Source organism: Falco peregrinus, chromosome 8 (genome assembly GCF_023634155.1).
Source record: "Falco peregrinus isolate bFalPer1 chromosome 8, bFalPer1.pri, whole genome shotgun sequence".
Taxonomy (NCBI): domain Eukaryota; kingdom Metazoa; phylum Chordata; class Aves; order Falconiformes; family Falconidae; genus Falco; species Falco peregrinus.
The window spans coordinates 60,473,276-60,488,363 of record NC_073728.1 but is presented as its reverse complement, the minus strand read 5'-3'; the positions used below and the strand labels follow the sequence as shown (position 1 = coordinate 60,488,363).

Sequence of the window (15,088 nt, the reverse complement as noted above, 5' to 3'; positions counted from 1 at the left end):
TCCGATTTAGAAAAGCAGAAAGAAATCCAGCCTTTTTACTGTCTTGTTTTACCACGGCAGGACAGGTGCAATTAAAAAAAGATCGGCAGCTGATTCTGCCTCCTCGTGCTGCTTCTTGTAGCGTGTCACCACGAGGATCTGTCACTCACAGACCGGTGTACCTCGTGCACGAGCGTGGTGAGGTCAGTTCGATGGTCGGTACCACCCAGCAAGAACCCCAGCCTCTGCCACCCCACCCAGCACCCCAGGGCCAAGGGACCCCAGGGACCCCACTGCAGCAGCGCTGCCTCCTCCCAGGCGCGGATGGACAAACCCCTAGCCAAGTCCTCCACGCTGCCTGCTCTGCAAATAGCTCTTCATACAGTGACTTCCTACAGCCGGACAGGCCCCGTGAAAAATGAAGGTGCAGGACTCGGTCACACAGTCGCAGAACTGCCACCCCCTTAACACATCTGGGGACAAACCGGCGGGTGGCACGCTGCCTTCCCATGGAGCAAAGTCTGGGTGCTCTGCGTATCAGACGTGCCAAGTAAGTTTCACCGCCGTTGCTGCAATAAAGGTAAACCCTGGTCCCATACCAAGCTCAGCAGCTGCTGAGGACTCTGACATAAGTAGGATTTTCATGATGTAAAATTCCCCAAGGTTATTGCAGCTTCAGCTACGAAACCCTTCAGCAAAAGAGCATCCCACCTCCTTCCTCCCCACCGCTGGCTCAACTGAACAGCTCACTCAAGCCAACTTCCCCAAAAGCTGTGTTATACAATGTTTAATGATCTAAAGACACTTTTCCCCAACTCGGAGGTGTGACCCACTCTTGTTCTCTGCCTTCACTGCCTCCAAGCTGTTCCTAGAAGTTATTCACCACATTTACAGGTTCCCCTCTTTAACCTCTTCGCATCTTCCCAGTGAACTGACATGTATTCTAAGGAAACAGACAAAAGTTTCCTGATCTCTCTCTGCTTTTATGGCTGAAATAACATCTGGAGCCTTAGGAATGATCCCAGCTGGCACACTTGGTGGTGCTTGGCTTGTGTTTTGGGTTGGTAGCGGAGGGGCAAGAGAGAAGCGCACCGATCCGCGCTTGTGGCTGGCATTTGGATTCACAGCCCTGTCCGCACAAGCCAGGCAAGCCACGCTTCTCAGTGAGCATCTGTTGCAACATAATCATTTGGTTAAAATCCTGTTAGAACTCTCAGCTACAGCCACCTATGGCTCTCACTCTCCAAGTCACCTCCCTCCCTCCTGTGAAAATACGGTGGTTAAAGGATGAGCAAATTTGGGAATGCGAAAGCATGCTATTCAGGTGCTGGAGTTCAGAGGAATACATTCCTTTAAGGAAATTCTATTTAACAAGAGCTGAAAGGGACTCTCCGGCCCAGAAATCTGTAAAATAACCCAAACACTACTGATAGATTTGCCATTGGGGATTAATTCCAGCCTTTATTGGAGTGATATGAGTGACGGAGATATATCTGGATTCTTTAAAGTGCCCTACACCTACCTGCAACCCTACAAAGTAAAACAAATGACCGTGTCTTAGAGCAACAAAACAGGAGCAAACAAGCAGCACCAGTGTGAGAGCAACATTTCTGGTCTTATGAATGGCAAAACAGGTTTACGGATATCCAGGTTTATGGACAGTCCGGGACCTCTCGAGCAGGAAGCCAAGGGCAGAGGCTAGTGGGGCAGATGGGGCTGTTTGTCCAGCCTTTGGGCTGGCACTCCCTGGAAGAGCCCAGAGGGGTGGTTCCTCTATATCTGTTGAAGAATTAAGCGACACCCACCCAGCGCAGCAAGAACAGAGGTTAACAGGCAAGTTAACAGCCATACAGCCCCTCTGCTCCAGCTGGATTTTGGCTGCCTGTTATCTGCACCTCCCCACCACAGGCGCAGGTGGTGGTGCTTCCTACGCAGCATGTATTTCTGCAACGCAAGTCATGGGACATCAGCCTGGAGCTTCTTGGTGGCAGAGAAATAAGGCAGCTTTTGCTTCAGGAACACATTGGCAGTAGCTGACTGCCCAAAAACAACTTCTGTGCTAAAACCTGCTTCTATCAACACTGCATTAATGATAAGATCAACCTAAAGCATGCTGGGTTTGCAACACACTCCCATCGTGCTGCACCCAGGATGGACAGGAGATGACGGCACCACCAGCTCAATGAGACGACACGGAGATGCAGCAGGTACCACGCCAACCGCGGTCTATTTTCAGTAATCAGCTCTGCAAAGCCAAGTCACTGCTCACGTGGGTGACATTAATCCATCATTTGAACAAGAAAGAGGGGGAAACCAACTGGAAGCTGATGGGAAACTCCCAGGTGAGTCAGTCCATGAGCATTGAACCAACCTGCTCCGGAGCCTCCTCTCTGGAAAGGCAGCGCTGAAGGGGCTGGCAGCACAAAATATCTGTGCCTAGATAAATGACTTCATATGTCGAGACAAAGATAAAGTTACACAGAGCCTCTCACAGAGGATATGGTCATCAGGTTTATTTTTGTAGTTTTCATTACACTCAAAATAACTTTGGCAGACTTAGAAAAAATAAATTTTCAAAGCCTTCCCCACTGATGTCACCAGTTTTAATTAATTTTTGCTGAAGTGGTCTAAAGACGAATGCTGCTGGGAAAGGGCTGGTTCCTGGTGTACTGCTCTGAGCCTCCGTGTTCGAGCGCCGGAGCTGCACCAAACGCCACCAGGATAAATACTGCCAGAGTCTCGCTGGGAGATGGCTCCGGCCCATTTTCCTGCGCCAGTGGTTTTAAGGCCAGACTGCCTTTTAGCTCATGCCCCTGCCTCTGTGTCAGAGGCGCTGCCAGCTCTGGGAATAACACTGGTGCCACGCGATTTCCTGCCTCACAAAGTCCCGGCCACATCCAGCATTTAATGTCACCTCGGCAGGACATTAAATGTCACTGCTGGCTGACACAGCAGCTGATCCAGTAGGGTGTTTGGAAGGGTGCTGAGCTGAGGAGGTGCCTTCCCTCGGACGCCAGCGTGCCGGGGAGCTTGGTTTGAGAGCAGCCCCCGACCCCCCAGACTTGAACCTCCCCCTCGCTGCCTTCCTGCCTGTGCCCGCTGCTCCCCCCGCCGCCACGAGCAGGGGCGCCCAGCAGTGCCAGAAGCACCTCTGCAATCAGGAAAAGCAAACCAGTGCAACCAGAAGCCCCCCTGACGCTGCCATGACAGAGCTGGCTGCTGCCGCCGTGCCTGCCAGCAGCCCTCTCCAGACTCACAGCAACCCGCAGGGCCACGAGAAGACCATCCCTCTACTTCCAAGAGGGGCTTTGGGCTCCTTGCCCCTTGGCGGCTGGCACCCTGCAGCGCACAACACATGCACGAGTCATATGGCTGGGAGGAGATGCCAAACCAAGTAAGACTCCCTTCTCCTCCATTTATTTCCATCTACTTCAACCACTCAAGAAAACAACCCCCAACCCGTAGGCTTCCATCAGCGGAGAGTCCTGAAGCCACAAAACATCTCACGAAGCAGAGCTGCAGGGCTCCCAAGGATGGGACGGGGACCCACCACTCTGCTGCTTTTCGGGACCTGCTAGTAAAGAAGATGGACGGTATCCGTGCCCATCCCAGGTAGCTCCCGGGAGAAGGCGGCTGGCAGCTCCCGCACATGTGGCGTGCAGACACAGCTCCAGATGTCCTCGGGGCCTTCCACAAATATCCGAAAGGGACTGAGGAATGGTCGCCAGGAAGGAGCTGATGGAAGGTAGCCAGCAGTAATTTCTATGCTCAAAGACCATTTTTCCAAAAGCTGCTAACATTTGTGATCAGATTGTATTTTTGAAGGGGTAACATTCGAAAACACGTTGAAGAGAAAGTAAGTGCCTGCATCTAAATGGCACCATTTGTCAAAAGTCCTTCCCAGCCAGTTGTTCTTCGTTATTTTGATGTTTTAACGCTTGGCTCCTGGCTCATTTTTTAAACTCCTGGCACCAGCTTTTCCGTGCAAAAGAGAATTCTGATTGTATGTGTAACTTCAGTGCAAGCCTGTTTATACTAACACTGTAATTTCCACATCCTTGCCTCCTGGGGGCAAAGTCACATCAAGAAAGTAAACCCTGCCGAAGCAAAGTGACTGGCAGGGCATGGGAAACTGAGGCAAAGAGGACTGAGGGAAATATTTTAAAACTTGGAGATGTTTTAAAGCTCTTTGTCTCATTCTAAATCATAGAAAGTACAGAAAAATACTGAGTTTTAATGGTTTTAGTAGACAGAAAAGTGTCTTTTGAGGTGACAGTGAGGAATACTTCAGACATGTATGCTCAGTAGATGCAAAGCAACTCACAAAAGCAGAGATCGCCACTTACTTAAAGAAGAAATACTTGCTTTCATTTGATATTTTCCCATATCTATTTAACTATCCTGAAGGACTCATGACTCAGAAACGTGTAAAAAGAGAGCAGTAATGGAGAGCTGCTATCACGCAAGAGTGCGAAACAAAGAGCCAGCCTCAACGGAGCTCAGCGCATCCCATTTGGCCTGCTGGAAAACATCTGCCGTTTGTCAGGACTACAAAGCAAGCAGAGCCTCTCCTCCTTGATCTCTAGCAATTAGGGAAATTCTGTTGTGCTAATTACCTGGGGAGACAACGCCAGGGAGAAGGCAGATAGCGAGTGACACTTGAAGACAACATTTACACCAGTAAAAATTAGGCAGATATTTCAAGTTGCTGGAAACCACAAAAAGTACCGTGCCAAACTTCCACAGCAAGCTGGAGAAAGTTGATCCCTGCGTCTCAGTTAGGGTAAAAATGAAAATTAAAAAATATGTAAAAAAATAAAATTTGTATAAATAATAACAAGCACAGCAAGAGTGCCTCAGGAGCTGCCGACTCTGCAGAGGTAGGGAGGATTTTAAATGATCGGCTTCCCCAAGTACACATGGTTTGAATTGCTGAGAAATGGAGCAATCCGCCGTCCTGCAGGCTGGAGTACCACTCCGCTCGTCCCGCTGCCAAGCCATTATTGGGAAATATTTGTCACATATTAACTGGAACAACACATTACTACACTGAACATTTAACACTGTTTTGTAATATATACATACATACAAAAGCATATGACACTGTCTTAGCGCAAGCTCGAGATGAAGACGGGGATATGCATCATCCAGCAGCCAGGAAATTTAGAATTAAGGCTCCAAAGTGCAAAGCCTGGGGAGGGGCTGTTAAATAAAAAGGCACATGGGAACACAATGTGTACATTGCAATAGGCAGTGCAAGAGCAGCCGAAAGAGCTGGAGACTTCACACCCTCAGTCTACAATACAGCAAGGACCAGCTGCTGGGCAGGGCATTTTCTGCGGACTGCGGCTTGGTTCAAGCCTTTTTTCACTGGATTTAAAAGGAAACATTTGCTCCCAGGCTCTAGCATGGTACATCCAGCACCTCGAGCTCTGGAGGGACCTTCTCACAGACACTGAAGACTTTTGGCGTGGCAAATACTGTATTTAACAAGAGCCTTTTGCACCTCAAGCTTCAAAAGACTGTGCTTAAAAATACAAGGGAGAAAAAGAATAAAAAATAGTAATAAAAAAAATAAAAAGGCAGCCAGAGGCCACGCAACTGGAAAACTGAAAAAAAACCAAACCTGAAAAAGTGTTTGCAAGCATGGAGTTCTAGTCTTGCTTTCAAGCCTTCATCGGCCCAGGCTGTCCTACGTGCCACGCAAGCAAGTGTTGCTGCACCTGCCGGGTTTGGTGCGGTAGCGAGGGCTGTGCGGGGCCGGGAGCCCCCCGAGAGGGAGGCTGGCCCTACGGGGCCCCTCTGCAATGCATCGCAGGCCTGGCTCAGGGAACGACAATAATAAAAATATTAAGCTGCTGCTTCACAGCGAGCCAACATATGGGGACAGCCTGTCCTGGGCTTGCCTGGTGCCAGCGGCATGCAACCGCTGTGGCCCCCGTCCCAAATAGCCAGGGGGCTGAAGGGCTGCGCTCCTCACCGCAGCGGGGTCCCGGCACGGCACAGCCCCGCTCCAGCTGCCCCCAGCCCCCAGCGATGCTCTCCTCACCCTCGGCCACAGCAACACCCAACCCACGAAGGAGCCAAAGCCACGCGAAGCTGTCGTCATCGTCTCCCCATCGCTTTGGCTGCAGAACTAACGCCAAAGCAGCCAACCCACAGCCGCGCGCAGCCGCCGAGAGCGACGGCGGAGACACCTTTTCGCAGCCTGCCCAGCGTCACAGTCGGAACAGTCATTATTTTAAGCTTTTTTAAAGAATTATGATGATCTTCCTTGACGATGGGATGGCTCCAAGGCCCTGGCGAAACGGCCGGGCCCCCTCTGCTGGCCACCAGCCCCCAGCCCCACCAGCGCCGCGTCCCACCTCAGAACAGCTGCTTGATAACCCCGAGCCCCAGAGCCAGATAGGTGACTTACTGCAGAGCACAAAATGGGTCAGTTTTGTTGTTTTTCCTTTGGGGGGGTGTGTGTGTGTGTGTGTATTTTGTTTTGTTTGAGTGTTTCACAAGCACTGATTCAGGGCTTTGCTATAGTTGAAATAACTCGAGCCTCTTAACTTTTCAGTGGATCATAGTCATCCAGTCCCAAACTGTATAGCAAGTCAATTTCATCAAAGCAATCCCCTAAAAACAACTGACCCCACCCTCTCAAACCCCAGAAAACCCCCAAATGAACTCGCTTCAAGGAAAAATGGGTCTTGTTTAAAGCCAGCCCAGCTGGCCGGGCGAGCTCTGGGCAGGCAGTTTGCCCCTGGCCCTGCCTGTGGGTCCTGGGGCAGCAAGCCCCCCCCTCCCAAGGAGGCACCGCACCAGCATACGATGCAGGCAGCACCACCATCGGCAGTGCTCTGGTGGGCTTGCTTTAAATCCAGCAATAAGAAGGATGTCTTCTGCTGCTTAGCAGGGTTTCTGGAGGAGGCCAGCCCCCCAGCCCAGGCGTTCAGCATCCCCACCAGCTTCCAGCTGCCCTCGGGAAGCAGGAGCGGGGCTGCAGCCAGGCCTGCTGATGCTGGCCATGCTCCCGGCTCCCTGCCCATCAGCAGGGCTGGATCTCTCCATCTCCCCATCCCCTCCGCAGGGAGAAATTTTCTTTTCCCCAGGGGCTGCTTTTTTGACACACACGGGCAAACTGAAGCTTAGCTGTGAATTTGCAGCCTGGTGTAGCTCTGCAGCAAATGCCAGTGGGGGTCACAAGCTCTCAGGATGTTTCTAGATCAAGCTCTTTAACTACCAACCAGAAGGCAATTCAAGCCTTCTTCAGGAGAAGGAGGAAAAAAACCCACACACATGTAAAGGTTCCTTTGATTTGCTCAAAAAATAGCCAAAATGCTTCACAACAGGTCAGCAGCACACCCTCGCCTTAGCACAGTGCTCCGCTCCCCCAGCGGTGGTAGCCAGGAGCAGCCACGGATGCAAAATTGCCTCCTCACCAGGAAATCACTTCTCCTTCCTTCGGCTCACAAATTCGTTACTGATGACGGTAATGAGTATTTCAGCAGCACGTGGGAAAACCTTCCCCCTCCTCTCTTCCCCCCATCTCTCAAACACAGCAACTGGCAAACCCAGTGACCCGGAACAGAATTGGGACTTTCCTGGCCATAAAGGAGCCTCTTCAATCCCAATTGCTTTCTGCCGAGCAAAGGAAAAGCCTCTTGACCACTTAAGCACATCAGTAGTGCCCCGGCTGCCCAGAATGGAGCAAGACGCAGCCTGCAGAGCTCCGTGAGGCTGGTGGCTTGGTTGGGTCTGTGCATCAGAAGGGAGAAAACTGATTTGGCCACCCGAAAATAAGCTGAAAACAAGCATGTTTTGAGTCTCAGCTGACGCGGTTTGGTGACAAGGCGGCAAGGCATACGGGACATCCATAGCAGCGTTCTGCTAGAAAACCAGCAAGTACAACTGCAGCCGCACATTTAAAAGCATCATTACTGAAATGTTTCCGAGGTTATTATGCATAAACTTATGGGCAAAAAGTCCATCTTTTTTGTGCTGTGAGTATGGACTAATGCTGTGTGTTCTGGTAGGATTCGTATCCAGGGGGGCAGGAAAAACTCAGACTGCCCATTTGCCTATTATGCATCTACACGTAGCACTTAATGTTGGGGGTTTTTTTCTTTAAACCCAGAACTGAACTATCTGCTGCTTGCAAAGCTTTGTAACAGGCCTATCCATTCTCCCCCATCAAAGCACTGCACATCTTTCACCCATCTTCTGCTACTTCTGTGGAAAGAAATAATAATAAAAAAAAAACAGAAAGGAAAAGGCTTGAAGTGCCTCAGCCCAAAGTCATTCATGCCATTCAGTATGACAGCAGCGCACTTAACGGAGCATTTCTATAAATGAGATTCCTTTACAAACTAATCTAAGCTGTTTATTGTTTCCAAGGAGCATGCACTTCCACAGCAGAACAGGAAGTTCTGACAGTTTAAGAAGTTCATTAAACTCTGGGAGGAAATTTAAACAATCAGTGACAGCTTTCGTACAGCAAGGCAGCGCCGGAGAACTCGCTACCCTCCTAAAAGGCAGAGAGGCTGCAGCTTTTAATTATCACACTTGCATTAAGCCCCAGCGATTTTGTTACTACTTCTAAATTGTTTTGGCCCAACACCCAGGGCTCACAACAGAGTGAAGCCATTCACTCTTTTATTCTTATAGCCAAACATCGCTTTTGTCCAAACCTCAAACTCCTTTATCTGTAAACAGGCCAAAGCAAGGCAACGGATGAAGTTAACACTCTCAAGCACAGCAGAGTGCTTCAGCGTGAAAAAAAAACACTTCTTAAGGCATTTTCCTTGTTATGGAGGAATATATAAAATAGGAGAGGAGAAGCTCAGTGGTGTCGGTGCAGCGAGCAGGCGGCTCCCGGGCAGTCTGGCGTGGGCTGTGCCGGTACGTTTGCACCTACCTGGGGGGCACATGCAGTCTGATGGAGCCTCTCTCGCCGTCCGCAGCTTTGCTAGTCCTTCACCCAGTTTCTGTTTGGAGGAGGAATAAAAACAGCCACTTAGAAAACACGTTATATATATCTAAACGTGGGTGCCACATGCATGCCAACAGCCAAACCATCCAGCACGCCTCCTTCCAGTGAGAGGTAAGGGTCTCATCCTGTGGCCTTCAGCCTCTTTGGGTAATACCCCGTGCCACAGCAGCACACAAAATATTAAACGTTTCTCAGTGCTACTTAGCAAGTCTACAACCCTCGCACAGGGCAGGCAGATTCCTACACGGCCCAAAAGCCCCGTGGGCTGGATTCATCCTGAGCAGCTATTACCATCCCGTGTTCAGATGTCAGCATCATCTTGGCGGGTTTGGTGGCAGGAGAAGCGCTGGGGGGAGCCCCACTGCTCTGCCACAGCCCACCCCACACAGGGCAAACGCCCTGGCAAAGCCCCACTGCAACCGCCAGCAAAGCTGCTCCCAAACACCCTGCAGCTGACATAGCAGGGTGGTATCTGCACAACAGAGATGACCTGATTTGGCTGATTTTGTACTTAAAATTCATGCTATGCAGGCTCCTACAGGTTTCCTTAGGAGAGGGTTGAGGAAATGACGGCCAGTGGGGTGGGCACGGCCAGCGAGATGGGGGTGCTCACCCACCCCCAGGTCCACCCAAAGCCCCGTGTTTCCATCTCCACAGTGAAAAACTCGTCAGTGGGGCAACTAGAACACGTCAAAATTCACAACACTAAAGCAACGTGGCATATTGCAGACAGATGTGAGTGCACTCTGCCTGCTCTCTAAGCCAACCAAAATGTTTTGCCTGCATTTAGGACACTGCCAAGCCCAAGTTAATAAGCCCTGATGACAGGTAAGTTTATTAGCTCAGGCACAGCTCCGTGGCTGGGGCAGCCCAGCAAGGGTGGGAACACCTCATCCGCACCCACAGTCATCGCCTTCAGGACTCCAGGAATGCCCTGTCTCACCTAAAGCATTTACTGAGAGGAACCAATAATCTGATAATTTCAAAAGAGAGAAAATTCAAAGTACTTATTGAATTAAGGGTGTCCAGGCTTGAATTTTATACAGCTGATGACCCAGTCTATGTTCAAATATTTGAACCCTGTGGACTATTCAGGAATTAGGCTACCTGTGAATTAGGTTATCTTCCTTTTATTCCGGGGATTAAGTACTTTTATCTCTTGCTGAAATCTTATGCATTCCTCTCCTAGCTGCTTGGGTGTGATGCTAAGAGGTCCTGAAAGTATCAAGACTGTTTCATAGCACCTGACAGAGAAGTTGTTCTACGGGAAGTCTAAATACCAGAACAATCCCAGCTGCCTTCTGCAAAACAGAGGCTTTCCTTGAGAAGGAGCAGCAAAAAAAGTATCTAAAGAGACTTTTCTGACAGCCACCTGCAGTCTGAATGTTAGAGAGTGGCTCCATTTTTATCTGTTTATTTTTAAAGTAATTTGGATGATAAAGATGCTCGAGGAAATGAAAATAAGCTCTTCCATCCTTTTAGTTCAGCAGGCATCACTGGGAACAGCAGAGGAGATCTGAATCCTGGAGCGAGGCCTCTGTTCTCCCATTGAATTGTTCTTGTCATGAAACTGATTAATCTGGACACTCTCTGCCTACCACGGACAATAAATCCTTTGTGAACGAAACGGTCCAACTTTGTTTACAACAACTGGATGCTTCTATAATCCTCCCATTCCCATTTTCCCTCCGGTATGAAAACGACACGCTTCTCGTTGGGGCTTCTGACGGAGAGCAAGTGGAGATGCTGTCACGTTCAGACCGCGCCGTTGGAAATGTTTCGGAGGGCATCAAAGCAGAACCCTGCAGCACGTCCCGCTGAAGGAAGAGCCAAGGGAAGGGCAAGGTCCTGCCGTATTAAAATCAGCGATTTCTCCAAAGTTAGACGGATGCCTGTCACAGGGCCAGAAACTAAATCCGAGTTGTCCAAACTGGCTTTCTTTGCCTTAACTACACGCTCACCCTTTCTTTATTGTTTCCTATCCTCTTTTACTTGCCAAACATTTAAACATCCCTAAAAGGAACAGAGCCAGCATGTTGATGTTGTATTTGCTGCTCTTTATACACAGCTTTGCGATAAATTACAACAGCAAACCCCTAGACTGGTGGATGGAGTAATGTTTTTTGGGTAGTAACAGAGAACAAAGTATGCTGGGTCATGCACAGAGAGCGTATGCAGCTTTGGTTTCACTTCTGAAATATTGTGGTAAACTTCAAAGGAGGACCAACGCAGAATTTAACAAAAAAACTGACCCCAGCCATCTGTTGAAGTTCATGACAATGGGAATATTCTCTGGCTCTCCAGAAACTCTCAAGCACAGAGAGGACAGAACTGCCCGATGAGCGAGCGGTCTTATGTGACGGAGAGGAGGCTGGTCAAGAAACAGTTTCTGAAACTTCAACATCAACAAAGAAGTTCATTTAAAATTACTATTAATGGATAGCACAATCGCTACCACGCATTCCTTGAATCTGTTACTCGTTTCAAAATTTGTTTTCAGTATCGACAAAAGTTTGGTCGTACTAAACGTTTCAACAAGCTCACTCTTGCATTAGAAACCCAATTATGTGGTTTTGCTTTATTTTCCCCTGTACAATCTCCATCTGAGCGTTCCCAGTACAAAACAAGCTTTCCACACTTAACTAAATCTCAGCAAGAGGTTGCACATGATCTTAGGCAGTGCCACAGAAACCATTCCCATTGCTACGCACATTTATTGGAGTAATTGGAACAGAACCGCTGCCACGACTGGCAGGCTAATTCCTGCCTGGAGAAAACACGTTAACTAGATTCTGTGATTATGCCTCGCAGGCACCCCTCTGGTCTGGTATTCAGGGTTTTCAGAAAAATATTTTTTGGCATTTCCCTTTTATCAAGGCACATCAATGCAGCTGAGTTTCCAGGAGAATGGACGTGCGCGGCGGTTCCTCACCAGAATTCCAGCAGTAGCGGGCAGCACGAGGGACCGAGGGACCGTCTCGCCGTCCCCCCGGAGCTGCCTCCATCCCCCCTGGTGACCCCAGAGCTGCTCACAGCTGGAAGGCGCTGCGTGCAAACACATTTTTGCACGATTGAGGCTTCACGGCTGTGACAATTGTAATGCAGCGCCGTGTTGTGACCCCAGTCTGGCCATTAATAAAATCCCAGTATAAAACCTTCCCAGATGTTGGGATCAATCACTCGGCACTGTCCTGCGGCAGCCCTGCAAGCCGCTTGGAATCTTGCTGCACTTTGTGAGCCACTGTTTACACAACCCCAGCAACTCAACTGCGGGAACCTTCAAGGGATGGGAGCCCTCCCCGCCTCCCCACCTGGAAAAAGCCCCTCAAGGGCTGCAAAAAAGAACTTCAACACCGGTGTCCAGGGAAAACAGAACCCTGGGATCAAGCGGAGTACTCCCATGGGAGATTTGGTTTAGTTCTGGAGAAGGGCATCCGCGTGGATAATTGTTCTCCAAGTAGGAGAAATCTTTCGGCACGGAAATCTTTACTGAGTAATTCTAGAGAACCCTGGGACTGAAGGTGAAGGCACTAGTTGCTGGTCTTCTCTACCTGCCATGAATCAGTTCAGAACTTCTGGGGCACATGATGCGCCCCAACAGACGGTCCCGATAACCGGGATCACGTTCATAAACTTCTAACAAAGAAATTATAGTCCATTACATCAAATGTAACCAGTACCTAAGGACTCGGGTTACCTTTGCCAGCGAATGCAATGAGGGGAAAAGCCGCACGTCCCCCGACATCAAGCTGCTGGCCTTTGCCCCCGGGCACCCCCCGCTCCAGCCCCCGCGGGCTCTGCCCCGCAGCCCGACTGTTGGCGCCGGCAGCGGCACGGGGACCGCGCTGGGGAAAGGGAGACGGTATCCCGGGGAGAAGAGGGGCCGGTGCGGCGGGGAGCGAGCCCCGGGCTGGCCGTGCCGGAGCGCCCCCCCCTCCCCGAGCTGCCGGTCCCGCCGGTGGGGGCTGCGGGGCCGTGGGGGCTGCGGGGCTGAGGGGCCGCGGGTGCCGCCGGCCCGTGGGCGCTGCCCGCCCGCGCCGCCACTCACCTCGCGGAAAAGCTGCTCCACGCGTGGCTGCAGCGCGTCCAGCAGCGGCCCGTGGCCGCCGGCCCCCCGCTCCTCCAGCGCGGCCAGCCGGCCCTGCAGCTCCGCCGTCTTGGCGCCCAGCAGCAGGCAGACGGCCACGGCGGTCAGCGAGAGGAGCAGGCAGAGCGCGGAGGTGGCGGTGCCCGCCGCCGTGGCAGCGCCGCTGCCCACGCTCATCGCGCCGCGCTCCGCGCCGCTGCGCGGGGTCCCGCTCGGCTGCCGCGCGCCTGCCCCCGGCGGCGCATCCAGCGCCCGCCCCGTGCGCTGCGCGCCCCGCCGCGGAAGTGGGGCCGGCAGCTGCGGAGCGGCCGCTCTCCTCCGCTCGCCCCGCCAGCCCGGGTCTTAAACGGAGGAAGCGGGGGGTGGCGGCTCCCCCGCCGCCTCCCCCGCGCTGGGGAAGGGGGGATGCTCCGAGCGCGGCCCGCCGCCCCCCATGGGGGATTACGCGGAGCAGACCCCACCCCCGCTGCCCGGCCTCCCGCGGGGACCGCTCCCCCCGCGGCGCTGCGCTGCGGGCGGCCCCGGTGCGGGGCACGGCCAGAGCCGCTCCGGGGCGCAGGGTGCTCGGCAGCGGCGGGCGGCCCCGCTCCAGCCGCCGGGGCGGGCAGCGGCCGCGCAGGGCAGCCCGCAGCGCAGCGGGCGCCCTCCAGCGGGAGCGCGGCGGCCGGAGCGCGGCCCCCCCGGACAGCGGCCGGCCGGGCGCTGCCGGGGTCCCCGGTGCCACCACGCGTGCCCCACCAGCCCCAGGGAGCCCGTGGATGAGAGAAACCAGCCACGCTCATGCGTAAGCACCGCGCCCCCCAGGCCGCGCCAGCCGCCCTTGCCCTAGCCTCGCCGTTACCGACCGCGCCGCGGCGACTCTTCGCGTGCCTGTGATGCGTCCTCGGACAGCTGAGCGTCCGCCCGGAGCCGGCATACACATCCAAACATACTCCTGGCCTCCCGGCCACAGACCCTGCCCTTCCAGGCGTAATTCCTACTTTTAGAATAATGAGTGAAGCCTAGGACAGAGTTAGAAAACGCTACTGCGAGTAGTGTCAGTGTCTAGTGTATTAACACAACGCACCATGTGCGTGGCTGCACCGCGGTGTTCAATAGACACGCTGCTTTTCCATAGCCACTGTTCCCAAACCCGTTAGCCAGGTAAGTCTGTATCATTCACTAACAGCTATTCCCTGCCCTCCTCCACGTGCCCGAAGACACAAAGAAAACTCCAGGTTGTGGTAAGCAACCTCTTTCGTTACCTCCTGCTCCCCCTCTCCTTCCGGAGCCTGCAAAGACTTTGCTTACAAGCTCTATGAGATTGCGCGCACACACACACACACGGCACCATCACTTCGGGGGCGCTTCCAAGGTGCAAAGCATCTGGTCCTAGAACGCGTCCCTGTGACCTGAGCCCTCCTGACAACCGAGAGCGCTGGAGACGGTAGCAAGAGGCAGGAGTGATGGCTACTGCGGCGGCTAAGCCCTCTGCCCCCCAACTCCTACCGCCTTTCCAAGGAAGTCTGACCCTCAGCTCAGCCCTTACCCTGCCCGGCTCCCGAGGTTCAGGACCTCATATGGTTGCGCTTCAGAGGCAAAGCCTGGCCTGTTCACGGAGAAGGCAGCTTTATTCTGCCCCACCACCTACGGTCAGCAAAACCTGTACCTGACCCTTATGGAAATGCATACTGCTGGGCTGCCTGGCTGAACCATTCCGTTTCACACATCGTATTTTTAAGGTTCAATAGCGAACAATCTCAAGTGCAGAGGAAGATGTGAACCGACGTCACACCAACAGCTATAAGCAGTTCATATTAGCTTGACTCAAACACGTAAGGATTATAAACTGCCCTGATTGTATTCATATATTAACAAGACAACAGGGTGTGTGAGGATAAAAATCTCTTCCCCCGCATGACAGAACCACCGAGGGCAGCCGGAGAACAGCGTCAGCCCCGTTACTGACAGACCCCCCCGCGCCTGGCTGGTGCTCGACTGCCACCAGCTCCCTGCGCCCAGGGACCTTGGACGCCTGCAAAACTGCTTGGCACCTGGCTGCA

The 15,088-nt window shown here is 52.5% G+C and overlaps 1 protein-coding gene across 1 annotated transcript in view; it reads right to left on the bottom strand.

The window, feature by feature from the left end:
* The window catches only part of COL23A1 (collagen type XXIII alpha 1 chain), a 188,976-nt gene extending 175,355 nt beyond the window's left edge, over positions 1-13,621 (bottom strand). The window contains exons 1-2 of the mRNA XM_055811945.1: positions 13,008-13,621; positions 8,885-8,954 (exon numbers count right to left, since the gene is read on the bottom strand). Of these exons, the coding sequence (XP_055667920.1) occupies positions 8,885-8,954; positions 13,008-13,223 (286 nt within the window). The 5' untranslated portion in view covers positions 13,224-13,621. The remainder of the gene's footprint in view (positions 1-8,884; positions 8,955-13,007) is intronic.
* Between the last annotated feature and the right edge of the window lie 1,467 nt (positions 13,622-15,088).